The 27,197-nt window shown below is 37.2% G+C and overlaps 1 protein-coding gene and 1 pseudogene across 6 annotated transcripts in view; one reads left to right on the top strand and one right to left on the bottom strand.

The window, feature by feature from the left end:
- TSGA10 (testis specific 10) overlaps positions 1-14,490 on the top strand; it is a 104,896-nt gene extending 90,406 nt beyond the window's left edge. For 5 of the 6 annotated variants that reach the window (XM_054701898.1, XM_037527939.2, XM_037527943.2 and 2 more), the window contains exon 20: positions 6,910-7,884. In XM_054701898.1, the coding sequence (XP_054557873.1) occupies positions 6,910-6,934 (25 nt within the window). In that variant the 3' untranslated portion in view covers positions 6,935-7,884. Of the gene's footprint in view, positions 1-6,909; positions 7,885-14,378 lie in introns of those variants that run through there. The other variant, XM_037527932.2, reaches the window with a different exon arrangement.
- A 26-nt stretch (positions 14,491-14,516) lies between these two features.
- Positions 14,517-26,759, bottom strand: LOC119258626 (40S ribosomal protein S25-like; annotated as a pseudogene).
- Positions 26,760-27,197: the final 438 nt, after the last annotated feature.

Raw genomic sequence — 27,197 nt, 5'->3', positions numbered from 1 at the left:
AAAAAAGAAAACTACAGGCCAATTTCTCTAATGAACACTAATGCAAAAATCCTTAATAAAACTTTAGCTAACAGAATCCAACAATGTATCCATAAGATAATTCACCATGACCAAGTAGGATTTATTCCAGGGACACAAGGATGGTTCAACATCTGAAAATCAATCAGTGTAATCCAATACATCAGCAAAAACAAAAATAAAAACCATATGATAATATCAATAGATGCTGAGAAAGCTTTTGACAAAGTATAACACCCATTTATGATAAAGGCCCTTGAAATTCTCGGGATACAAGGAACATACCTAAACATCATAAAGGCCATGTATGACAAACCCATAGCCAATATCATTCTCAATGGTGAAAAGTTAAAAGCATTTCCATTAAGATCTGGAACAAGACAAGGATGTCCTCTCTCACCACTGCTTTTCCAATATAGTACTGGAAGTCCTAGCCAGAGCAATAAGAGAAGAGAAAGACATACAAAGAATCCAAATAGGGAAGGAAGAAGTCAAACTATCACTATTCGTAGATGATATGATGATATACATAGAGAACCCCAAAAACTCCACAGAAAAACTAATCAAACTAATCAATCAGTTTAATAAAGTAGCAGGATACAAAATCAACACACAAAAATCAGTAGCCTTCCTATACACAAACAATAAATCCGAAGAAGAAGAAATCAAGAAAACCATTCCTTTTATTATTGAAACAAAAAAAATCAAGTACTTGGGAATAAAGCTAACAAAAGAGGTAAAGGACCTATACAAAGAAAACTATAAAACACTGTTAAAAGAAATAGAAGACACAAAGAAATGGAAAGACATCCCCTGCTCATGGATTGGAAGAATTAACATCAAAATGGCCATCCTACCAAAAGCAATTCACAGATTCAATGCTATTCCAATAAAAATTTCAATGACATTCTTCAAAGAAATAGAACAAATATTGATGAAATTCATATGGAGCCATCAAAAACCCAAATAGCTGAAGCTCTCCTGAAAAAAAAAGAAGGGAATGGCGGTATCACACTCCCAGACTTCAAACTGTACTACAATGCCAAAATAATCAAAACTGCATGGTATTGGAACAAGAACAGACACACAGACCAATGGAACTGAATAGAAAATCCAGAAATAAACCCACAGATTTATGGTCAACTAATCTTTGACAAAGGAGAAAAGAATATGCAATGGGGCAAAGAAAGTCTGTTCAATAAGTTGTGCTGGGAAAACTGGGTCACTACATGCAAAAGAATGAAGCTTGACTACTACCTCACACCGTGCACAAAAACCAACTCAAAATGGGTCTCCCTGGTGGCACAGTGGTTGAGCACTGGGTTGCAAAGCTGCCCGCAGCCTCTGCAGTGCTGGTTCAATCCCTAGCCACTGGGCAAGGGTCCCACATGGCGCGCAGACCTCTCCTGCTGTGCCCGCTGCTCCCCTCAGCAGTGTACTTCAGTCCTTCTGCCTGTTCTGCTCCCTGCTCTGGCTCTGGTGAATTCTCTCACCCTCCCGTGCTTCTGAGTGTACCTGGTGCTTGTATAAATAAATAAATCTTAACAAAAAAAATACCAACTCAAAATGGATGAAAGAACTAGACATAAGACCTGAAACCAAAAAATATATAGAAGGAAATAAAGGCGAACACTACATGACATACACCCCAGTAACATCTTTAAACACACATCACCCAAAGCAGTGATAGTGAAGGCAAAGATAAACAGCTAGGACTACCTCAAATTAAAGAGCTTCTGTATGGCAAAAGAGACAGCGACCAAACAAAGAGACACCCCACTGTTTGGGAGAAAATTTTTGCACACAACACTAGTGATAAAGGACTGATCACAAAAATCTACAAAGAGCTGATGAGACTCAACAAAAACAAAGTTATCCAGTCAAAAAATGGCCAGAAGAGCTAAAAAAGAACTTCTCTGAAGAGGAAATGCAAATGGCCAACAGGCATATGAAAAAATGTTCAACATCACTTGTAAGCAGGGAAATGCAAATCAAAACTACAATGAGATATCATCTTACACCAGTGAGAATGGCACATATTAAAAAAACTAGCAACAACAAATGTTGGCGAGGATGTGGAGAAAAGGAACTCTCCTGCATTGCTAGTGGGAGTGCAAACTGGTCCAACCACTATGGAAAGCTGTGGTGGAGATTCCTCAACCTGCTAAAGATGGAGCTTCCATATGATCCAGCAATTCCTCTCCTAGGTATTTACCCAAAGGACACAGAAACATTAATTCAAAAGGGCACCTGCACCCCTATGTTTATAGCAGCATTTTTTACAATAGCTAAGCTATGGAAACAACCCAAATGCCCAAAAATAGATGACTGGATCAAGAAGATGTACATATACACAATGGAATATTACTCAGCAATCAAAAAAGATAAACTCATGCCATTTGCAGCAACATGGATGGAGCTGGAAGGCATCATGCTCAGTGAAATAAGCCAGAAAGTAAAAGAAAAATACTGGATGTTTTCGTTCATAGCAGGAATTTAGAAAACCTAAATAAGGGACCAGGAAAAAAACTAATTATAATAAAGTAAAACTCAAAATCAACAAACAACTATAAACCAGAGACACACTACAGGGGGTGGAAGAGGGAGAAGGATCAAAACAAGGGTAATGGGAATTGTATGGGGACTACAAGCAAGATGAAAATGCATATATTGTACAAAAATGAAAAATGATGTAAAAAAATAAATAAAAATTTAAAAAATTTAAAAAAGATTTGAAGTGTCTTCCTAGCTATTAATTAATGAAAATCAGAGAAAAATAAAATAAAAATGTGAAAGACCAAAAAAAGAGAATTATTTGGTCTAGCTCCTCATTTAAACCTATTGTTTCCTTATTTATATTTTGTCTTGTTAATCTGTCTGTTGTTGTAATTGGGATATTAATGTTCCCTACTTTTATTATGTTATCAATACCTCTCAAGTTCTGTTCTTAGTTTTCTTATGTATCAGTTGCTCCCTGATTTTGTACATATATGTTTATGATTTTTATTTCTATTTGTTGTATTAGACCATTAATCATACTATAGTATGATAGTATTTTCTTTCTTTTTTTAAAAGATTCATTTATTTGGGCCTCCCCAGTGGCGCAGCGGTTGAGCACTGGGTCACGAAGCTGCCCGCAGCCTCTGCAGCGCCGGTTCGATCCCCGGCTGCTCCCCGGCCACCAGAGGAGGGTCCCACATGGCGCGCAGACCTCTTCTGCCGCCCGCTGCTCCCCTCAGCAGTGTACTTCGTCACTCTGCCTGTTCTGCTCCCCGCTCTGGCTCTGGTGAATTCTCTCACCCTCCCGCACTTCTGACTGTACCCAGTACTTATATAATAAAAAAATAAAATAAAATAAATCTTTAAAAAAAATAAAAGATTCATTTATTTGTGCATACAAGAGCTGGGGTGCAGGCCGGAGGTGTAGGGGGTGAGGGAGGGGGATGAGAGGATTCACTAGAGACGGAGTGGGAAACAGAACAGGCAGATTGACTGAAATACACTGCTGAAGGGAGCAGCGGGCAAGACAGGAGAGGTCTGCTGTACCATGTGGGTCAGCTCCCTGGCCGGGGATCATTCATGCTGCAATGGCTATGGATTGCTCCATAGTGCTGTGACTTAATCCCTTGCGCCACCAGTGAGGCCCCAGTATTTTCTTTCTTAATTGAAAGTCTCTTTTAGCAGATATGAGTATAACAGTTCTAGATTTTTTAAATTGTAATTTGCCTGTATAATTGTCTTCCAGCCTTTAACTCTAAGTCTATGATTATCTCTGTTGGTAAGTTTCTTTTTTTTTTTTTTAACTAGATTTAATTTTTTTTTATTTTTATTTATACAAGAGCTGGGGTACAGGCCAGAGATGCGGGTGAGAGGATTCACCAGAGACAGAGCAGGGAACAGAACAGGCAGATCAACTGAAATACTCTGCTGAGGGGAGCAGCGGGTGAGACAGGAGAGGTCTGCTGCGCCATGTGGGATTCTCCCTGGCTGGCCGGAATCTAGCCAGCGCTGAGGTGGCTGTGGACAGCTTCACAGCATTGCGCTCAACTAGCTGTGCCACTGGGGAGGCCCAGATTTAATTATTTATGCGTGCAAGAGCTGAGGTTAGGCCAGAGGTGTGGGAGAGTGAAAGGATTCACCAGAGACAGAGTAGGGGAGCAGAATAGGCGGACTGACCGAAATACACTGCTGAGGGGAGCAGCAGGTGAGATAGGAGAGGTCTGCTGTGTGCCATGTGGGTTAGCTCCCTGGCTGGGGATCCAACTCATGCTTCAGTGGCTTCCGATAGCCTCTTAGTGCTGAGACTCAACCCCTTGCACCACCAGGGAGGCCCCAGTAAGGTAAGTTTCTTGTAAACAAATACTCTACACCTTTTGACTTGTGCGTTCAGACCATTTACACTTATGTTGGTTATTGAGACATAAGTGCTCATTGCCATTTTATTTTGTTTTGTTTTTGGTTAGTCTTGCCTTTTTTTTCCCCTTGAGGGCTTCCTATTATGTTTTGATTAATTTCCGTTTACATTGTTTTACATGTTACTTTTATTATTTTTTTGTTTGAGGGTTCTACTGAGGTTAGTATATAATGACTACTCATGTGACCTGTTATATGGTCTTTCTCTTACTTTCTGATTTGCCACATTGTTGACTCCTTTTCTCCCTCCATGGTAAATGACTTAGCAGTCTGTTGTCTGAATATCCTTTGTTCTGTTGCTTTACAGTAAAACAACCCCTTTGGGATTTCTTTCATGTGTGACTTGGCATTGATAAATTCTTTCATTGATAGTGTTTGCTTTTTAGTGAAGCTCACACTCTTCCTTCTGTCTTGAATGTTAATCTTGCTGAGTAAAGTGTTCTGGGCTAGGAGTCTTTCTTTAGGTACATTAAATATCTCTTTTCAGACCCTTCATACTTGTAATATTTCTGCTAAAAACTCCATTGACAATCTAACTAGTATTCTCTTATATGGTATCCTTTTTTTTCTTCATGTTTTTAATATTTCATTCTTGTTATTGGTCTTCAACAGTTGTATTATAATGTGTCTTGGTGTGTGTCCGTCTGGTATTTTGTTTAGAACTCTTGGGGCCTCTAGGAACACAATGTCTGGTTTGTCTCCCAAACTAATTATTTTCAGTGATTATTTCTTTAAATGGGTTTTCTATGACTTTCTCTTTCTCTTCTTGTAGGACCCCCATAATATGGATGTTATTACTCTTTAAGATGTCCCAGAGGGCTCCTACACTATTTTCATTTTTTAAAATTCTTTTTTTCTCTGCGTTGTTCTATTTGTGTGTTCTCCAACATGGTGTTTTCAAGCGCATTAATTCTCTCCACTGCTTTTGTTTGTCTGCTATTGAGGTCCTCATTTATAATTTTTAAATCAGCTGTAGTGTTTCTTAGTTTTGTTATCTCTAATTGTAGCTGCTTCATATTTTTCTTATCTTTATTCTGTTGTTGTTTTATAACTTTTTTTGTGTTTTGAGTTCCATAAGCACTTTCAGAACTGTTTTATTATAATGGTAACTTTTCTATTTATATTCTTTTTTTTCCTATTTATGTTCTTTTTTTTTTTTAAAGATTGATTTATTTATGCATTACAAGAACTGGGGTATAGGCCAGAAGTGAAGGGGGTGAGAAGATTCACCAGAGACAGACTGGGGAACAGAACAGGCAGATTGACTGAAATACACTGCTGAGGGGAGCAGCGGGTGAGTCAGGAGTGGTCTGCTGTGTCATGTGGGTTGCTCCCTGGCAGGGGATCAAACTCATGCTGCAGTGGCTGCGGATAGCTTCATAGGTTGCATCTTAACCCCTTGTTCCACCAGGGAAGCCCTCTATTTATATTCTTAATAGTGGTTTTAACTCCCAGTTTTATCACTTAACCCTTTGTTGTTAGTTTTAAGTAGTATCCTTAGTGTGACATCTATTATCTAGACAATACTCAACATACTTAATTTATTCTCCCCCCAACCACTGTTAATTTTACTGTTAAGATAGTTTTGCTTTTTTCCATGTTATCATATAAATGGAACTGAACAGTATATCTGTACAATATATAGCCTCTAGTGGCTGACTTTTACTCAGCATAGCATATTTGTGATTTATCCAGGTTGTTAATGTATATCAGCTGTTGTTGTTCCTTCTAAACTACTGATTAGTAACCCATTATTGGGCCATACCACAGTTTTGTTTTATTTTTATTTTGAAATGATTGTAGTTTCATGGATAGTTGCAAAAATAGTATAACAGCCCTACATATCCTTTTCCAGCTTCCTCAATGGCAGCATCATATAAACCAGGACATTGATGTCGGTATAATAAAATTTACTGATTTATAGCACTTATTCAGTTTTCTCTTGTTTTTACATTCATTCATGTGTGTATGCATGCAGCTTTTTATTTTTACATACCACATATACCACCACCACCATCAAGACACTTAAATCTTTCATCAACACCAAGCAACTTCCCTCCTCATTATACTACTTTATAGTAACACTCCTTGCCTCTATCCCTCTCCTCTGGCAAACACTAATTTCTTCTCCATCTCTATAATTTTGTCATTTGAGAATGTTATATAAGTGGAATCATAAAATTGTGTACTCCCTTGGGATTGGTTTCTTTTCATTCACCATAGTGTTCATGAGATCCATCGACATTGTATGTATCAATAGTCATACATCAATAGTTTGCCCCTTTTTAGTGAATATTATTCCATATTATAGATGTATTAGTTTGTGAAAACTGAATGAAAAAATGCATTATATCTGTTTTCTTTCACAGAATCTGGGGAAAATGATTATGCCAAAGTAATGCTAGAATACATTTTTTTGTACATATTGAAATTGTTGAGTTAAAAATACTAATCTGCATAATTTTTTCTCTCTTTTAGGAATCTTTGCTATAGAGATTTCTGACACACAAAATGATTCTTCATGTCCTTGGGAAAAGTCAAGGTTACAAACTGATTTTTTTTGCTATATGATTGCATTTATCTTTTGAATGCTTGACAATGTTAAATGTTTTTATTAACTGTGTGCCTCTGAATCTCTGTTGTCATGTGCCATATTGCAGTGATCTGAGATGACTTATAAAAACAAAATGAATATGGCTCTTTTCTATCCATACAGTAATAGTGAGTGTAAAATCTGCTTACTTCACTATTGAACACTGTTATGTTAACTATCCGGAGTAAATAAAGAAGCTTGTAAAAAAGAGGGAAAAGTGTTTTTACAAAACTGATTTCCTTTCCTTTCTTGGTATCTCAAATAATTGGTTGGTTAAATTTTTCTTTGTGATTTATGCTTTCATGACTAGAGAAGTTGTGTCAAAATAGGCACAGCTTGCCAGTACTGGCCTGGTACCCAATATTCCATTTTGGAACCAATCTGACATAAGTTCCAGGCCATAATCTGACATCAAAACAGCAGATAGTAGGAGTTTTTAAATCCATAGTACTGGGTTTTTAAATCCATAGTATTGTACCACTAGTTAACATACATTTTCTACAATTGTGTTTATCCTACTATTTAGAAAGGTAGGTGATGCTATATCTGTCATATCTGTCAAGAATGTAAGATTTTTAAAAATCTGTATTTTTAATAAGTTTTCTTTAAAACATTAAAGTACTGCAATCAATTTAATTGCCATTTTATTTATTTATTTTGCCTGTGGTAGCTGTCTGTAATGCAGCATAACAAGTTTAGTGATGTTTTCTTATTTCCCCTAAAGCCTCTTAAATAGCTAATCTTTTCTGTCCATAGGCTGATTTAATGTTGATATTAGAGTCTGAAAAGTATTGTATTTTACTGATATAAGTTATTTGTATCTTTCCATTTTAATAAAATAAGTCTTGCCATTAATAGTATCATATGTAGACAATTTCTCATTTTATATAGTCACTATTAGTATAACTATAGTAATGTAGAATAGCACCCTGGCTTAGGTTTTATTTAATCATTAGCACTTTGATATTTTACTATAAATTTATATTATATATCCACTTTAGTTTTATTTTTAAAAAGATTTATTTATTTATATATACAAGAACTGGGGTTAGGGCCTCCCCAGTGGCGCAGCGGTTGAGCGCTGGGTTGCGAAGCTGCCCACAGCCTCTGCAGCGCCGGTTCGATCCCTGGCAGCTCCCCGGCCACTGGAGGAGGGTCCCACATGGCGTGCATACCTCTCCTGCCGCCCGCTGCTCCCCTCAGCAGTGTACTTAGGTCCTTCTGCCTGTTCTGCTCCCCACTCTGGCTCTGGTGAATTCTCTCACCCTCCCACGCTTCTGACTGTACCCAGTGCATGTATAAACAAAACAAACAAACAAACAAATAAATAAATAAAACATGCCTCTATTAAAAAAAAAAAGAAAAGAAAAGAAAAAAGAACTGGGGTTATAGGCCAGAGGTGCAGGGGGTGAGAGGATTCACCAGAGACAGAGTGGGGAGCAGTACAGGCGGATCTACTAAAATATACTGCTGAGGGGAGTAGTGGGTGAGACAAGAGAGGTCTACTGACCCATGTGGGCTAGCTCCCTGGCCAGGGGTGGAACTTGTGCTGCCATGGCTGCCGATAGATAGCTTCATATTGCTGAGACTTAATCCCTTGTGTCACCAGAGAGGCCCTTTAGTTTGATTTTTAAAAGCCTTTGGGCTTACTCATCTAGTTTAAGCCTTTAGATTGGTTTTAAATATTGAATAACTTAAAATAAGATGCCCTTTATAAACATTTTAGAGAATAATATACAAAAATCATTCTTACTAGTATTAAATAATATACTGATAAATGCGCAATACTGATACCTTTGCTAGGTAATGCAATGATCTAAGCACTAGACAATTGCAATATTAATTTCAGTCTGTCTTCTTTCTAGAAGAATTGACAAGGAGCTGAGTATCACTTGTCATATGTTCTTAACATATGTGGTATGTGGCAGGGAGTATGTGGAGAGAGGGGCATGAGAGAAGGGAAATAAAGCATGTAAGAAAATATTCCCATACTTTGATTAAAAGTTTACTTATTTGCGCCATTAATTAGAGAATATTTAAAAGGAAAATTATGTGGTAAGTATAAACGACCAACATTATCCAAAGGTAGAGAAACCTCAACTGTATTTTATGTTAAAACAAAGAAAAATTTTTTCTTATGGTGATCTTTAAGAACAGTTATTTTTTTAAATGAAATTCTAATTGCTTGACATAAATATGTAATAACCTATTGATATGGTAGAGACTGCCCAATGCAATAAAATAACACAATACAAAATCTGTATAAAGCATATTCTTTCTTTGATGCCAAAGAAATCTCCTGAAAAAAGAGTTGGATTGTCATTTTCAATACAAAACATGCATCCTTTCTGAAGTAAGGATATTTTGAAAGAGAAATTGATAGCTCTCTGAGTTAAATATCTCTTAGGCACTGAGTCTCAATACATCTAAACTCAATTCAGTGATGTCTCCTTATATTCTCTGTCCTTTTTCCCAACATAGAGTGTCACCACTCACTATGTCAGACATTTGAACACTGTGTCCAGCTGCCATGCCAGGTCACCACTTCCCCTGCTAACTTCACACATTCATTAAAATAAATGTTACTTCCTACTACACAGTTTTGCTGAAAGAAATTAAAGAAAACCTATATAAATGGAAAGTTATTTCATGTTCATGGATTAAAAGATTTAATATTGTTAGGATGGCAATAGTTCCCAAACTTCAGATTAAATATAATCCTTATAGAATCCCATGGAGTTTGTTCCTTTATTTATTAGGACTGGGAAGGGCAATCCTCAAATTCATATGGAATTGTTAGGAACTCAGAGCAGCCCAAGCAATCTTGAAACAGAACAAATTGAAGGACCCACATTTCCTAATTTCAAAACTTGCTATAAAGTTGCAGTAATTGAAATAGCATAAGAATAGACATGTGGATCAATGGAATAGAATTCAGAATCCAGAAATAAACCCATAGCTCTATTATCAATTGATTTTTAACAAGGGCACTAGGACCATTATATGTAGAAGGAACAGTCTTTTAACAAGTGTTACTTAGACAACTGGATAGCCATATGCAGAAGAATGAATTTGGACACTTACCACATTGAAAAAGCAAATGGTAAACTGGCCAAAATAGATCACCTTAATTTGGGCGCTAAAACTATACAATTTTTTGTAAAAACAGAGTTCATGACATTGGAGTTTACAATGGTTTATTAAATATTATTTAAACAATAAGTGACAAAGTAGATAAATTGGACTTAATTGGAATTTAAAACTTTATGCATCCAACTATACTATCTAGAAGATGAAAGAACACACACAAATAATAGAATATATTTGCGAATCATATATCTGATAGGAGTGTAGCATCAGGAATATATAAAGAAATTTTACAATCTAAAACTAAAACTCCACTCAAAACAGGGTGAAGGACTTCAATAGAAAATATACAAATGGTCAATAAGCACATAAAAAATAGTCTACTTCATTAGTCATTAGGGAAATGGAAATCAAAACAATATTAGCATGTCCCTTCACATGCACTAGGATGACCATAATAGGAAATAATGGCAATGAGGATAGGGAGAAATTGGAACCCTTTTACTTTTTATTGATGGTGGTCATATAAAATGGTATAGCTACAGTGGAACACAGGTTTGGCAGCTTCTCAATAAGTTAAACATAAAATTATCTTATTACCTAGTCATTTAATTCCTAGGTTTATACCCAAAAAATCTGAAAATGTGTTCAAACAAAAACTTGGCACATGAATAGCAACTCTAATTCACAATAGGCAAAAGGTAGCAATATCCCAAATGTACAACTGAGAAATGTATAAACAAAATGTGATATATTCCTAAAATAGAATATTATTTGGTCATAAATGTGAATGAAGTACTTATATATCCGACAGCCCTTGAAAACACTGTGCTAAGTGAAAGGAAATTCACAAAATCCACATTTTATATGATTGCATTCATATGAAATATCGAGAATAGGAAATCCATAGAGACACAAACAGATTCGTGGTTGACAGGGGACAATAGGGAAGGGTGGCTATGGGGTTTCCATTTAGGGTGATTAGTAAGTTCTAGAACTGGATAATAGTAATAGCTGTCAACACTATAAATGTATTAATGTCACCAAGTTGTTCAATTTAAATTGTTAAAATGGTAAGTTTTATCATAATAAAAAAGTCACTTCCTCAAGGTTTTTGATCCCAATATTGGTATGACTGCGTCAGATTTCAATGTAAAAACATCCTGCATTTCTCCTTGAAGTACTTATTATAGTTATAATTAATTGTTTGCATAATTATTTATTTTTCCTTCTGAATTCTAAGATCCATCAGGGCTTGGACCATATTGTCTTGCCACTGTAGCTCCTAGTGTATGCACAATACTTGATACATATTAGATGTTCTACAAAAACTGATGAAACAAAGGAATGAATTATTCCTAATTTCTGACTGTTCTACCTCCCAAATATCTATGAAATGAATAATCCTCTTTTCTCTGTTCTCACTTTTATTCAGATCATGGTAACCTCTTAATCTAGAATAATGCAGTGTCCTATTTTCTCTCTGCTTTCAGTCATATTCCCATTTAATCCATTGTCCACACTGTATGAAAAGAAATACTTTTTAAAATTTTTTGTGCTTAACTTTATTTTTTTCATTTTATTTCATTTTATTTATTTTATATATTTTTTACATCATTTTTTCATTTTTGCACAATGTATGCATTTTCATCTTGGTTATAGTCCCCATACAATTCCCACCACCATTGTTTTGATCCTACTCCCTTCTCCTCCCCTCCCCCCCCCGTAGTGTGTCTCTGGTTTATAGTTGCTTGTTGATTTTGATTTTTACTTTATTATAATTAGTATTTTTCCTGGTCCCTTATTTAGGTTTTCTAAATTCCTGCTGTGAGTGAGACCACCGGTATTTTTCTTTTTCTTTCTGGCTTATTTCACTGAGCATGATCCCTTCCAGCTCCATCTATGTTGCTGCAAATGGCATGAGTTTATCTTTTTTGATTGCTGAGTAATATTCCATTGTGTATATATACCACATCGTCTTGATCCAGTCATCTATTTTTGGGCATTTGGGTTTCCAAAGCTTACCTATTGTAAATAGTAATACTTTTTTTAAATTGAGGTTTAGATCATTGTTTCTTTTAGAAGTATATCTTCCTTTAGGTGTTATTACCACACTGCAGCCCCCAGCAACACACCCATAATCCATCACCATAGTCCACTGTGTTCCCTCCCCACTTTGTTTTTGCCCCTCCCTATCTTTTTGGTAGTCAGTTTTCTAGGTTTATTTCTTTGGCTTTATGTGACCCTATGTTTGGCTTTTCTATATTCCACGTATAAGTAATGCCATCGGATATTTCTCTTTCTCCTTCTGACTTATTTTGTTGGCATAATCACCACCCCCAACTCCATCTATGTTGCTGTGAATGGCAAGTTTATATATTTTTTGATAACTGACTAGTAGTACATTGTGTGTATATATATATATATATATATATATATATATCACAACTTTTTGATTCAGTCCTCTGTGTTTTGGCATTTAGGTTATTTTCATAGACTGACTATTTTAAATAGTGCTGCAATGAACATGGGAGTGAATGTTTTGTTTGAATTAGTGTATTTTGTTCTTTAGGTAGATGCCTAGGAGTAGAATCACTGGAACATATGGTAGATCTGTTTTTTAATATTTTGAGAAACCTTTATACCGTTTGCAGTAGGAGCTGGACCAGTCTTCATTCTCACCAATAATATACAAAGGTTCTTTTTTTTTCAAAATCTTATCAACATTTGTTGTTTTGGTCTGTTTGCAATAGACCATTCTCATAGGTGTGAGGTGGTAGTATCTCATTGTGGTGTTGATTTGAATTTCTATGATGATACTGATGAGCATTTCTTCATGTGCCTTTTGGCCATCTGTATTTCTTCTTCAGAGAAGTATCTGTTTAGCTTTTCTACCCATTTTTAAATTGGGTTGTTTCTTTTTGTTGTTGAGTTGTAAGAGTTCTTTGTGAATTTTGGATATTAACCTTTGTCAGATATAAAATATGCAAATATTTTCTCCCATTCAGGAGGGTGTCTTTTCATTTTAATGATAGTTTCTTTCACTGTGCAGAAGTCTTTTAGTTTTATGTAGCCCTGCTTATTTTTGGCTTTTGTTTCACGTGCTATTAGAGTCAAAGACCCAAAGACATCACAGAAGCCAGTGTCTCAGAGTGTTTTGCCTCTGTTTTCTTCTTTGTATTTTATGGTTTCAGGCCTTATATGCAATCCTTAAATCCATTTAGAGTTAATTTTTGTGCATGGTGTGAGATTAGTGATCTAGTTTCATTCTTTTGCGTGTGACTGTCCAGTTTTCCCATTAATATTTTTTAAAAAGACTTTCCTTGGGCCTCCCCGGTGGCGCCGCGGTTGAGCGCTGGGTTGCAAAGCTGCCCGCAGCCTCTGCAGCGCTGGTTCAATCCCCTGCCACCGGGTGAGGGTCCCACATGGCACGCAGACCTCTCCTGCCGCCCTCTGCTCCCCTCAGCAGTGTACTTCGTCATTCTGCCCATTCTGCTCCCCACTCTGGCTCTGGTGAATTCTCTCACCCTCCCGCGCTTCTGACTGTACCCAGTGCTTGTATAAATAAATAAATAAATAAATCTTTTAAAAAAATAAAAAGACTCTATTGTATTCTCTTGACTCCCTTTTCATAGATAAATTATTTATTTCTGGGCTCTCGGTTTTACTTCATTGATCTGTGTTTCTATTTCTATTTCAATATTGTTCTGTATTGATTATAATGGTTTTGTGGTATGCCTTGAAGTCTGAGAGTGTGATACTTTCTTTCATCTTTTCCGTCAGCATTGTGTGGTTATTTTGGATCTTTTGTGGTTCCATACAAATTTCAAGGATTTTATTTTTATTTCTTTGAGGAACCCCATTGAAAATTTGATAGGGATTGCATTGTATCTGTATATTGCTTTGGGTAAGATGGACATTTTAATGTTAACTTCTAATTTATGAGTAAGGAATAGCTTTCCATTATTGTGTGTCTTCTATTAATGTCTTACAGTTTTTATTGTACAGGACTTTCAGCTTTTTTTTTCTACATGTAAGATTGTATACAAACCATCATAGAAGCTTTATTTGTAGTAGCCCCACACTGAAAACAATCCAAATGTCCCTCAACAAATAAACAATGGAATAATACTCAACAAGAAAGAAGGAACTACTGATAGATGAATAACTATGCTAAAAGCCTACCCATATGACTTTATAGGTATGGTGTGTTTCACAGTAACCTGATGATGTGTTCATTTCTGCTTAATGAGTCTTCCGTTTCCAGGTGCCCCACCTTCCTGGATGGTCCAAGATGAGGACTGCAGCTCTGAGAACCAACAAATAGGACCTACCTAAGAAGAATTCCCACTTACCTCACCTAATAAAGTTTTATTTTTCAAAACGTACAGTTGTTGAGACCTGTTTATGCATCTTCACCAGTGGCTCAGGCATTTTCACCCTAGATATTTTGGGTACAAATTACTTGAGTTCTTTGTTTTGAAACCAGTTTATTAAGTTCCTTACTAAGGAGGGGCTGCTCTGGCCAGGGAACAATGAATCTTTAGCCTCTTAGACACAACAGTTGGTATTATAAACTTCTAGTCGGGAACTTCCTTACAGAGTTGTCATATATGGCTTTGTCAAACAAGACTATGTTACTGAGCTTTTTCTCACCTTTGCTTTTGGACACTTCTTTTTTGGCCTTACCTACAGATTCGTTCATTGGGTCATTGTCTATATCAGCTGCCTTTCCAGCATCTATCTTCTTATGGTCCTTGGTGACACCTCAAAACTTGGAGAGCAGCAGCTACCACAACAACCTGACTAAGGTGCCATACAAAAAGGAAGTTCCTTTAAGTTTATTCATAGATATTTAAATTCATTTGGATATAATTGTAAATGGGGTTGTTTTCTTGATTTCTCTATCTTTAAGTTTGTTGTTTGCATGTAGGAATGCAACTGATTTGCTGATTTACTAGTTCAAATAAATTTTTTTGGTGGTGTCTTTAGGGTTTTCTGTATACATTATGTCACCTGCAAATAGCGATAGTTTTACTTCCTTTTTCCAATTTGTATTTCTTTTTCTTTTTTTTTTTTTAGATTTATTTATTCATGCATACAAGAACTGGGGTACAGACCAGATGGGAGGGAAGGTGAGAGGGTTCACCAGAGACAGAGAGGGGAACAGAACAGGCAGACTGACCAAAAAACACCACTGAGGGTAGCAGTGGGCAAGGCAAGAGAGGACTGCTGTGCCATGTGGGTATCTCGACGGCCAGCTGGCCAGGATCGAACCTGCACTGCAGAGGCCGCGGACAGCTTCACAGCGCTGTGCTCCACGGCTTGCGCCACCAGGGGAGGCCCTGGATTTCTTTTTTATCTTTTCTCTTGCCTATGAACTTAGCTAGTATGTCCTATCTATATTGAATTCTAGTGGTAAAAGTGGACATCCTTGTCTTGTACCTTATCTTAGAAGAAAATCTCCTTTTCACCATTGAATATAATGCTAGTTTTGGGTATGTCATATATGGCATTTATGATGTTAAGATATATCCATTCTGTCCCCATTTTTAGAAGAGTTTGTTTTTACAATCATAAATATTAAATTTTGTCAAATGCTTTCTTTGCGTCTATAGATATGACCATGTGATTTTTGTCTTTTTTTAAAAAAAGATTTATTTATTTATACAAGCACTGGGTACAGTCAGAAGCGCGGGAGGGTGAGAGAATTCACCAGAGCCAGAGCGGGGAGCAGAGCAGGCAGAAGGACCTAAGTACACTGCTGAGGGGAGCAGCGGGCGGCAGGAGAGGTCTGCACGCCATGTGGGACTCTCCTCTGGTGGCAGGGGAGCAGCCGGGGATCAAACCAGCGCTGCAGAGGCTGCGGGTAGCTTCACAACCCAGTGCTCAACAGCTGCGCCACCGGGGAGGCCCTGTCTTTTCTTTTTTGATTTGGGGAATTGAATTAATCAATTTGTGGGTGTTGAACCATACTTGTATCCCTGGACTAAAATCCCACTTGGTCATTATGTATGATACTTTTATTAATGTATTATTGAATTTGGTTTGCTAAGATTTTATTCAGGATTTTTGCATCTATGTTCATGAGGGATATTGATTGATAGTTTTCTTTTTGTGTGATGTCCTTGTCTGTTTTTGGTATCAGGGTTATGTTAACCTCATGAATTGTGTTTGCATACCCTTCAATATTTTGGAAAGTTTGAGAAGAACAGAATTAGTTTGTTTTTGAATGTTTGATAGAACTCACTAGTGAAACCATGTGATACTGGATTTTTGTTTCTGTGAAAATTTTTAATTTCACAACCAGAAGGGAAGTGTTGTGGGTTGGGAGTGGGGGATGGAGGGAGCCCAGTGAAGCATGGGCTTTGGTAGTGGCATGATGTGAAAACATACTTTTAAATCTATAGCCTCTAAACCAACTTTACTTAAATAAAGATAACTGGAGATAAATGTGTAGGTTTGATAAGTCTGTGTCAGGATTATATAATCATTCCTTCAGTAAAAACAAACAGACTGCTGGGTCTTTGCAAAGTGAGTTAAAGGCAGATCTGAGGAACATAGTCACAGACAGGAAACAATTCAAAAATTCTTCTGTAGCAGCCCAGGATTGTAAAATTCAATAATTAAGTTAACCCATGATAAAACAAGTTCCTTTGTTTTCAAAACTGCTTTGAGGAAAAGGAGAATTAGTCCTGGGTTTTGTAGGCATTGATTTAAGTACTTTATTACCTTTGTTAGAAGAAAAACATATTGATTTAAAAATAAAAAAGACCTGTAATAACAACTACACCATTTGTAGTCACTCCAAGTTGGGTCTGAATTCCAAACTCACTAGTTACATGAACTTTGCCAAGTCTCCTCTGAGTTTACTAATTCCTGAAATGGGAATACTTCTATCATAGGTGTACTGTGAATGTTAAGTAGGAACGTGTGCATGCCACCAAAACCTGCTGTGAGTGACTCATGGAAAAATAGATGGGGACTTGGTGTTGCAATGGGAGTTCACAAGACCCATAACCTCACAGCTCCCCCATACTCCATGCTCTCTGCTTTTCATCAGCAATGGTACATTTGTTAGGATTTTTTCTTCAGGATTTAAAAATCATACATACTCCTATTAAATGAGGATAGAGTCAGGAAAACATCAAGTGAATACTTATCACTTACATCCTTGAAAGTATTAGCTTACTACCATGCCAGTTTATTTGTTGTGGTTTATGTATTGGAGGCATTTGAATTAGGGCAGCAGGAAAGGATAAAATGGGGCCTTGTCTGGAGAAAGCAGGTCTAGGCCATCTGCATAATATGTCTTTGAGATTCAAGAGGACTCTTAAGTGCACCAAAGTTCAAGCTTTACCTACTTCATAAGTTAGCACCGGGTCAGCATCCCCTATGCAATTTTCTATAGAATTACCATAGAGTATAGATCTATTAGTAGGTAACTAGAAATAAAAACACAGTTGATAAAAACTTTCATATATATCAAATAAATTTATTATGTTCCCATGTTTGTTCTCCTTATTTAGAACAGGAATAGATCATGGAGAGGGCAGTGAAATGATTAACTGCTGTTTAGAGAGTTAACTTGTCAGCAGATGCCATTCCATTTTTTTTAAGGAAATCTCCAAATCTACTTAAGTCTTCATAAGCACAGATAGTCAGTGGAATATATCATTCCCACTTTCTTATTTTTCCATGGAAACAATGAAAAAATTATTCCTCATCCTACTTTAACTCCAAACCCTATTTTTAGTGGCACCATTTGCTATGGAAACATTCACTTAGTTCTTTCACCTTAATGTCATATCATCTCACTGACAGAGACAAGGAAGAGCTGTTCCAGCAGTTTTCAGAAGAGAGTATATATTTTGGGCACCAAACAACTGCCTCATGAACATATTTTTGTACATAACTCAGGCAAAAATAAAAAAATTGCCAGAATATAATTGCCAATGACAATTATAAAATCTGCAATTAAAAACCCATATTTCCCTTTTCATATCTGTTTGTATTTTATTCTTATTTATAATCTATCAAGAGAATAAGATGGTATATTTAGTTGAAATGAAGAGGAATGTTGCTAACTTGAAGCTAACTTGTAGCTAACTTGAATGTTGCTAAATGAAGAGGAATGTTGCTAACTACTACAAATATAAGTATTTAATCAAAATTTTCCTGGTAATTACCAGCGACTCAGAAAGCGACAGAATTGTGATAGGTGGGCAGGTGCTTGACTAGAAGCAGGTGTGAGGTATAGCTCAACCATCATTGTGTAACTTTGGGCTAGTTACTTTCTGTAACCTCCCCTCTGCCCCCAAGTAAAACTGAAGAGCATGATCTCTAAGATTCTGGACAGATCAGACCTTCCAAATCTGGATTCCAGTCACGTAATACATCGTGTTAGGGAGGCAAGACAAGCTCCAGGAAGCTTCATCTAAATGAAAATAGTGAACTGCATTGGGTACTCAGAAACACAGCAGTGTGTTCATTGGCAGAGATTATCACTCTTATTCAGTGCCTTACATTTATACTCCCACATTTGTTCTCCTTGCTTCTAAATTAGTCAGTATAAAGACTTCTAAAAGATTAGCTTGTTTAAAACCACATTTGCAGAAGGAGCTATGTGGGCCAGCACATAAATCAGATACATGCTTATTTTATCTTTCTGCCCAAAAGAAAAGTAGTGGTTTAGGCTTTTTCTTTATAAGCATAATTATTGCTCTTATTTAAAATACTAATCCATATAAACACAAAATTGGGCATAATTACGGGCGTGTTCCAAAATAATCTTCCAGATTCATCTCCAGTCCAGAAAGTTGATACCTTTGGTCAAGCAAATACTTGTTAGGTTAGAGTAAAGGTTAAGTATGAATGTGCAGAGTTTATGGAAAATAACATTATTAATGTTAAAAATCAACAAAATGATGTTTAGATGGCATAATAAAAAGGAAACACTTGTTTAAGAGGGAAGAATTAAAAATAAATCTTATAAAATCTGGGCATGTTAAAACTGAAAGCATTTTTTAGTTACCAGAAAAAAGTGTTATGGACAAACAGCTGATAGGTTTTTAAATGGCTGCCCAAAGCTGCGAACTTTCGGATTGTCAGTGTTTGGAATTTGTAAAAAATAAAATAAAATAAAAAATCAGGTGGCATGTGCTTGTGGGGTGCCTACAAAATCCTAGGTAATTCCTTTGAAACCCATTAGAGTAGTTTGAATGATAACTGCCAATTAAAATATTAAGCCTATTCAGCTAGCATTCAGGCAAGGTAAATGGAATAGAGAAATGGGTTTGCAGCAATAAAAGAAGAGAATTCTAAAATAAATTCTGTGTTAGTTTCCGATTTTAACAGTAATAAATGACCACAACCTTAAACACAAAACAAATTATTTTACAGTTCTGGAGGTCAAAAGTCTGACACACATCTCATCTAGAATGAAGGTATTGGCAGGATTATTCCTTCTGGAGAATAAGGGGGAAAATTCATAGCCTTACCTTTTTGAGTTTCTAAAGAAAGCCAATTTTCCTTGGCTTGTAGATGTTCCCTCCAACTTCAAAGTCAACAAAACTGAATGAGTCCTTTTATCAAGTTGCCATCTCTGGGCCTCATCTACCTCTCTCTTCCTTTTTTTAAATGCTCTTGTGATTACATTGGGCCCACCCAGATAATCCAGGAAAATCTCCCTATTTTAACATCATCTGATTAGCAAACATTTACATTAATTTTCTCTGAGAAAAAGAAGCAAAGTCATCTGTTTAAAAGAGAACAATGGAGACCAGGAACATCTGGTACATGAAAGTAGTTTAGGGCTCTTTTGCTGTGGGAGAAGAAACTGCCCAGGGACAAATGAAAGCATCATCCAGTTATGCCTTTCAGGCCTTTGAACCTTAGAAGTCTTCATGCCCTGATATTCAATCAGAGTCTAACACCCATTCACAGCCATTGATTCAAGATTCCTCTTCTGGGACTCTCCCAATTATAAATTAGATAATGTACACAAATAATTGTCATATAATTTTGTATAATACCTTCAAGTTATAAACAATGCAATGGAGAAATGCCAAAATAAATCATGCTATATCCACATAATAAACTATTAGTTATTAAAATTTATATTTGTGGAGACTTGGTTATTACATAGGTAGATATAGTATAGTTGAAAAAAATCAGGTCACAAGATTCTGTATCTGGCTTAATCTCAGCTATGTCATTTGAGTTTGGAGGTTAAGTTCCAATACCTCTCTTATAAAAGAAAGACTGAAAGAAAAGAAGCAGTAAAATAGTGACAGTGATTCTTCTAGGGTTAGAACCACTAGGTAGGATGATCTTTTCTTATATACTGTCCCATCTGTTTTTCCAGAATGTTTTAAGGTATTAATGCACAAATGAGGTTAGAAACGGTATACTTTTGTTTTAGTGTTCATGGTTCTGTGATTTTTTTTTTTTTTTTCCAGCATAGAAAGGCCTGGGGCTGTAGGAGGAGCTTGACACTGAGCAGAGGAGGTTGCTGCTGAAAAGGGAAGTCACAGATTAGGAGTAGATATTTGCTTATACCCTCCCTCTTTCTGTCTCTCTAACCTGTGCATACATGCACACATACATAAGTACATATGTATTTCTAAAATATTTCCAACTGATAAATAAGAAAAACCCATGGAGTCATCCTGAGTCTGGGCAATAACCAGAACCAATTGGCTGTTGAGAGTCAGGTCCCATGCCTGTTGAGGCATGCTGAGGCATGCCCACAGCCAAGAAGAATGCAATTTGACCAATCGCAACTTGTTAAACTTTTCACCAATCAGAATTGCAATGACTGAAAAAAATCTCACTTGCATAAAGCAGACATAGCCCTGTTGCTATCATATAAAAGCACAGTCCCTGCAGAGCTCCTTGGACATTTAGCTGAAGAGCTCCTGGAGTCTGTAACTCTCACAGTGCACTCTGCAGCTAACCCGACAGGAGCAAAAGATTAGAACAGTCATTTAAAAAAAGAGGATATCAAATGAGCCAATGAAAAGATGCTCATGATTAGTTATCAGAAAAATCAGCATTAAAATCACAATAAGATACCACTGGACACCCATTAGAATGATCAAAATTAAAAAGACTAATAATCTGACATATGCAAAGATGTGGAGCAACAGAAAATTTTACATTAATAGTGGTAACACAAACTGGTTCAAACACTTCAGAAAAATGTTTTGTAGTACTTACTGAAGTTAACATACATATGCCCTATGACTCATTACTCTAGTCAGGAAAACTGAGTGCTCATGCCCAACAATAACATGTTTTAGAATGTTCACAGCAGATTTATCCTAATAGCCTACACATGAAACAGCTTTAATGCCCAAGATGAGTGGAATGAGTAAATCATGCTATGTCCATGAATGGAAAACTATACAGCAATAAAAGTGAACTGATACATTTTGGATGAATCTCACAGACATAGTGTTGAATAATAAATTCAAAAGAGATATGCCATGTTAATCTATTTATGTCTTTTTGTAGTCTTACCCATATAGTTAATTAATCTATAGTGATAAAATATGAAATAGTACTTAGCTAGTGGGTGTACACTGACTACAGAAGGGCACAAGAAAACCTCTGTGGTGATAGGAATGTTCCAGATCTTGATGTGATGGTGGCAGCATGGGAGTAATCATATGCAATTAAATGTTCAAATTAAAAACTTAAGATGTGTGTGCTTTATCTCAGAAAAGGAAAACCAAACCAATTCCCACAAACAAATAATGAAAATTACTACCAAGATTTAGCTCCACCGGAAACAAAATGATTTTATGAAATTTACCATTTGTGACAAATTTCTAACAGAACTGTAACTTCCCAGCTCCAACCAACCTTAAGCTGGAATTATTGAGTATTCCTATTTCATTAAACCCAAATCGTCTTTCTAGATCAGATAAATGAAATGGCCAAAATGGATAAATAACATCTAGGTTAGGGAAAATATTCCACCAGGAAAATGATAGATTTCCCTGCATTTGTTCTGAACATAAACCCACTTGATTTTAAAATATGCAATCTATTTTTCAAAAAAGTTATAAAGATTTATGAGAAAGCATTCAGAACCACCAAAATGAAAAAGGTGTGACATGAATGCAGAGCTTCTTGACTGTTACAATTGTCTTGCAAATTGTCTTGTTAATCATTACTTAGAGCTAAAATGCATACTGCTACTTGATTGTGTGGATAAAAATGTAGCTGCCTGGATTTGTGGTGACAGATGATGCCATGTAAATAATAGGAAAGGAAGTAGGAAAAATAAAATAAACCTGCACTGAAAGCATGTATAAATGTTAATAGAATATCTTAGAATTAAAACAAAACCTCAATATCAAATGAATACACAAGAATTTATAATTCCTAGACCATATTTCCAACCTCATGTGAAAAATGGGATTATGATGTACTCCCTTTTAAATTTGGAGAAATGCAGCCCCATATAATAGAAAATGTTGAGAAATACCATGTAGAATTTAAAAGCTTTGTGTCCTGTATAGTCTGACATTTAGTCCCAGTGTGGATTTCATAAATTTCCTTCACAGAAGTTCAATGGAAATCTTTGAAAGGAAGTATTATGAGGTATAATAGTTACCCAACAAATGACAGGTATAATGGTTATATTTGTGTTTTAGAGAGATCCATCTTTGTTGGCGATATTCTTGGAAGAAAATCCAAGACAACCTTATCTAAAATTTAAAAGGCAGGGAGATACCATCTTACAACTAAGATCAGAGATCAATGTTGTGGACTAGGGAGGGGCGAGGGGCTTTAAGGGGGTTCATTCCTGATAACTTTAATCTTCTCTGATGCAGCAAACAAAATCATCTTTTCAGAAGAATAGGCTAGGGACCAAAAATGTACAGTGCATGAGAGCAGTTAGGTCTCATTATTGTGGGGAGAAGAAACTGTCCAGGGACAAATGAAAATATCACATCCAGGTATGTCATTTAAACCCTAACCTAGAGATTTATAGCCATTGGCCCATTCATAGTCATTGATTCAGGAATTCCTCTTCTGGGTCTCTCCTAAGTATATAATTATACATATAAACAAATTATGTACACAGATATTTGTCAAAGAAAATTGTATAATACCTTCAAATCAAAAGCACTGCAGTAGAGTAAAACTAAGTATGATATATCCACACAATGGACTATTAGCCAATTATTAAAATTTGTCTTTGTAGAGAATTGGTTGTCACATGGGTAGATACTTGTGTTATAATGAAAAAAAAATCAGGACATAAAATTGTGCATTTGGCTTAATCTCAGCTAATTAGAGGACATTTGAGTTTGCAGAATGCTTTAAAAAAACTGGAAAGAAATACAATAAAAATGGCAACTGTGATTCCTCTGAGATTGCTTATCATAACTTCTTATTTTACATACTGTCCAATTTGCTTTTCAGAGGATATCAAAGGGAATTAAAGCCAAAGTGAAGCTTTGAGTAGACAGATTTTTGTGGTTTTGGTCTGCACAGATCTGTGATTTTCTTTGGCAGCATAGCTGTAGGCTAGAGAAGGATGATGTGGGGTTGGGGTTTCAAACAAGAAGATATAGCAGGAGGACTAAGAGATGAGAGCAATAGGGGTGCCTGTAAGAGAGCAATTGGGGTGATGACCATGAGGATCAGGGCTGTAGCTGGAAGGTGGGGAAGGTTGTCTCTTGAGACAAGAGAGCAGTCAAAGAACAGAATTTTGGGAAACAAGGAGCAAAAGCAGAATGACAAGGAACTGCAGATTCATATATTTGTGGGAGAGCAATTCAAGGTCAGAACAGGTCAAAGTGGTAATTCACTAATTAATAAATATTTTTCTAGCAGCTACTATCACTGCACTAGGTATTAGATGTGCAACAGAAATGCACAAAACAGATACAGGCTCTTGGAGTTGTACTCTGGTGTGGGGATTCAGTGTGAAACTAAAGATTGACCATTATAAGATATGTTATAGATTCTGAGGAAAAGAATAGGTGCCGGTGGGAAATAGAGATCAGGAGAAAAGACCAAAGGAAGTGATATTTAAATTAAAACCTGAAGGATGAGAAGAATTAGCCATCTGAAGGGTGGGGGTAAGTTGAAGGGCTGGGGCATAGCTTTCCAAGGGGAAGGGGCTGCTCTGGCTAAGGCCCCAAGGCAGGAAAAGAAGTTGGGTGCATAGGAACTGGGAGAAGGCTGGCTTGGCTAGAGCGGAGTGAGCTGATAGTGGTACTGAAAGGAGCCCAAGAGCTGGACAGGGAGTAGGTCAGGCCCTGTTAGGGGGGCTGGATTTTATCCTAAGTGCATGAAGGCCAGAGAAAGATTTTGAAAGTGGGAAATGACATAGTCATTCATATCACTGGAGGAGGACAGGAAGGACAGTGGTCGGGATCTGGATTCTGCTGGATAGCCAGCCCATGGAGAGAGGCCCTCAGGAGTAAGGTTCTTACGGACTTTGGCGGTGAGACAACTCAATTTGACCTCTGTCACTAAGGCCCACTTGAGCAACAGACTTGTTGTCATGAGAAGAATAACATCCTATTTTCCTGGTCAGTTCCTGGATGGGCCTTAGCTCCAATCCTCTATCCAGGTAGGGATGCCTGTGTCTATGGAGTCTGATTTTCTGAACCCAAGGGAGGACAGGTAGATTGAGTATCTAAGGAAGACCCAGAAGCAGAATTCTTGGATAAAGTGACCTGCAGAATCCAATCTCTCGGATACCACAGTGGTTAGAAACCTGTTGCCTTTGGCAAAATCCTCTTCACCCCAATAATGGTAGCTTTCTGGTTTTACTAAATGAAGATTGAGAAGGCTGCAAACAGATTTCTGGTTAAGGTTTATTATTGATGATTATGATTTGTTGGGAATAATTAAGTGAAGAAGTGACTAGAAATATTTTAAAATGTGAACAAAAGTTTAAATATTCTCGCTTTCTGATATTCCAAAAGATATCTCTTCCTAAGTCGGGGAAGAACTGATTCTGCTTTGTTTTCTAAACTGAAAAGGAGTTTCCGTTTGCAGGAGTAGATGCCATTTTTAGAAAGGCAGCCTGTTCAGTGTGGAGAGCACAGATCATGGGTTCAAATCCAGACTCTGCCACCTACTTCCTGCCTGATCATGGGCATATAACTTGCCCTTTTTCACACTTGCACTCTCTACCCACAACACAGAGGTAATAGCAATACCTCATCTGTAAAACAGGGGTAATGGTAGGTCTTAAGTCAGTATTTTGCTGGGGACTGAATGAGTCAAGTGAGCAGCACACTGTAAGTAGCTTAGAAAAGTGCCTGGCATTTGATAAAAATGTATTTCCAGATGAGGGGCAACATATTCAGAAGTAGTATAATCTTTTTTCTTTAGCCTTAACAGTGAGGTTCTCCTTCCCTGAAGGGGGCTGTTTAGGTATAGTTGAGAAGTAGTTCTAGGCAACAGCCAACCCCATGTTCTTAGCTTTACAGTTGTTCTGTCCAAGACTCAAGAAACTCTGTGGGGTTTATGCTTCCCTGGTGTCAAATCCTTCCTTGAGCATTTCAGCCTTTTCTCAACCCAGCTTCAAGGTTTGTGCAAGAGGCATTAACAAGGGAGAGGATGCCCTTAAAGGCAAATGGCAAGGCCCTGGGAACCAGGTTTTGGCAGGAAGGTAGAAGCCACTGGCTGAGGAAGGGCTAGTCTTTCTTTAAACATTTTTAAAGCATGTAGCTTGCCCTCCAGGCTCCAGATAATTTCCCATTTTCCTAACCTATTCACAAAATTCCTACCACTTTCTATTTTGGGTGTTGACACCATGTTCTTTCTCACCATTAGCTTTAGCTAATCACCAAGAACTACGGTTTTTGTCCTCTCAAAACCTCCGGGAACTTCAAAAGCCACCCACAGAACACACAAATAAAGGCAGAGACTTAAGTCATTCTGGCAACAAATTCAATTCTTAGGTAGAATGGCGATTTATGGAGTCAAACATTTAGGAGTGACAGCAGCTACAACAAAAAAAAGATGTGATTTTTGAATAGCAAGGAGCAGAGGCTCAAGGCAGGAGAGAAGAGAAAGGTGTGTTGCCTTGATTCTCATTCATTTTAGTTTGTGGGAGGATTTTGAAGAAAGCAAACACACCTAATGTAGTCATTGTCTCTGATTGTCTTGAGTCACCTGTCCATCGTGCATGCAGGATATTGACCCGAGGCAGAGGGTCCTGCAGACAGAGTCACAATACATTTTTGTTCCTCTCATACAGGGAATTTAAAGCACATAACCCTCAAAAAGGGCTTTTAACCGAATAGCTTATGCCAAAGGGATTATGTCAGAAAATGTTGAAACTTATTTTACGTGCTCAAGTAAATGGAATCTATCTTTAGCCTCCTTTCCCTGCTTTCTATTCTTCCACTGGGTTTTGATCCGTTTTAAAGTCAGAGATTGCAGAAAGCCCTTTCCAGGGCTCTGCTGTGGGTGGTTGAGCAAACATAAACTCGGGCCCTCAATGTCGCATGGAAAACATCCCATCCAGCTCCCCAGGGTGGTCCACACACAGCCGCGCCAATATCGCTGATAAGATTCAGACGTTGGGAAAAATTGGAGCCTCACTGACGTCAACACTGTCATCTTCTAGCTGGGACATGAGAGTTTCTTGGATATAAACTGTCATGGCCTCGGTTCCCTGCAGGAACACAGGTCACGTTCATCTTTGCTGCCTGCGAGAAAAGCTCCCTACTCTTGGGGGGCACATGTTTGGGGTGCCGGCGTCCTGGGCTATGCAATCAGCGCCTGAGCAAGGCCTCAGTGCGCATTTTCTAGTTGATTAGCTGAGCCACCATCTGAGGCCAGCGCATTTCCTAAGATGGTCTCCTTAAAAGGATCAGCCCGTCTTTAAAAGAAAAAAAAAGGGGGGGTTTGGGGGGAGCCAGCGAGACTGAGAAGTCATCAGCAGCCTTTCTTCCCACACTTGAAGTGTCACAACAATGATTCACCTCAAGACAGGGCGGCAGCTTCCCTAATTAGCCTGGAGACGCTCCGGACCCACATGGTTATAAAAAAAAAAAAGAAAAAAAAAAGAAAAAAAAAACTTTTACTTTTCTTCAAATAC

This window comes from Talpa occidentalis, unplaced genomic scaffold (assembly GCF_014898055.3).
Source record: "Talpa occidentalis isolate TD23 unplaced genomic scaffold, MPIMG_talOcc4v2.1 talOcc4.5, whole genome shotgun sequence".
NCBI lineage: Eukaryota > Metazoa > Chordata > Mammalia > Eulipotyphla > Talpidae > Talpa > Talpa occidentalis.
The sequence above is the reverse complement of the archived record's forward strand: the minus strand, read 5'-3'. Positions and strand labels throughout refer to the sequence as shown.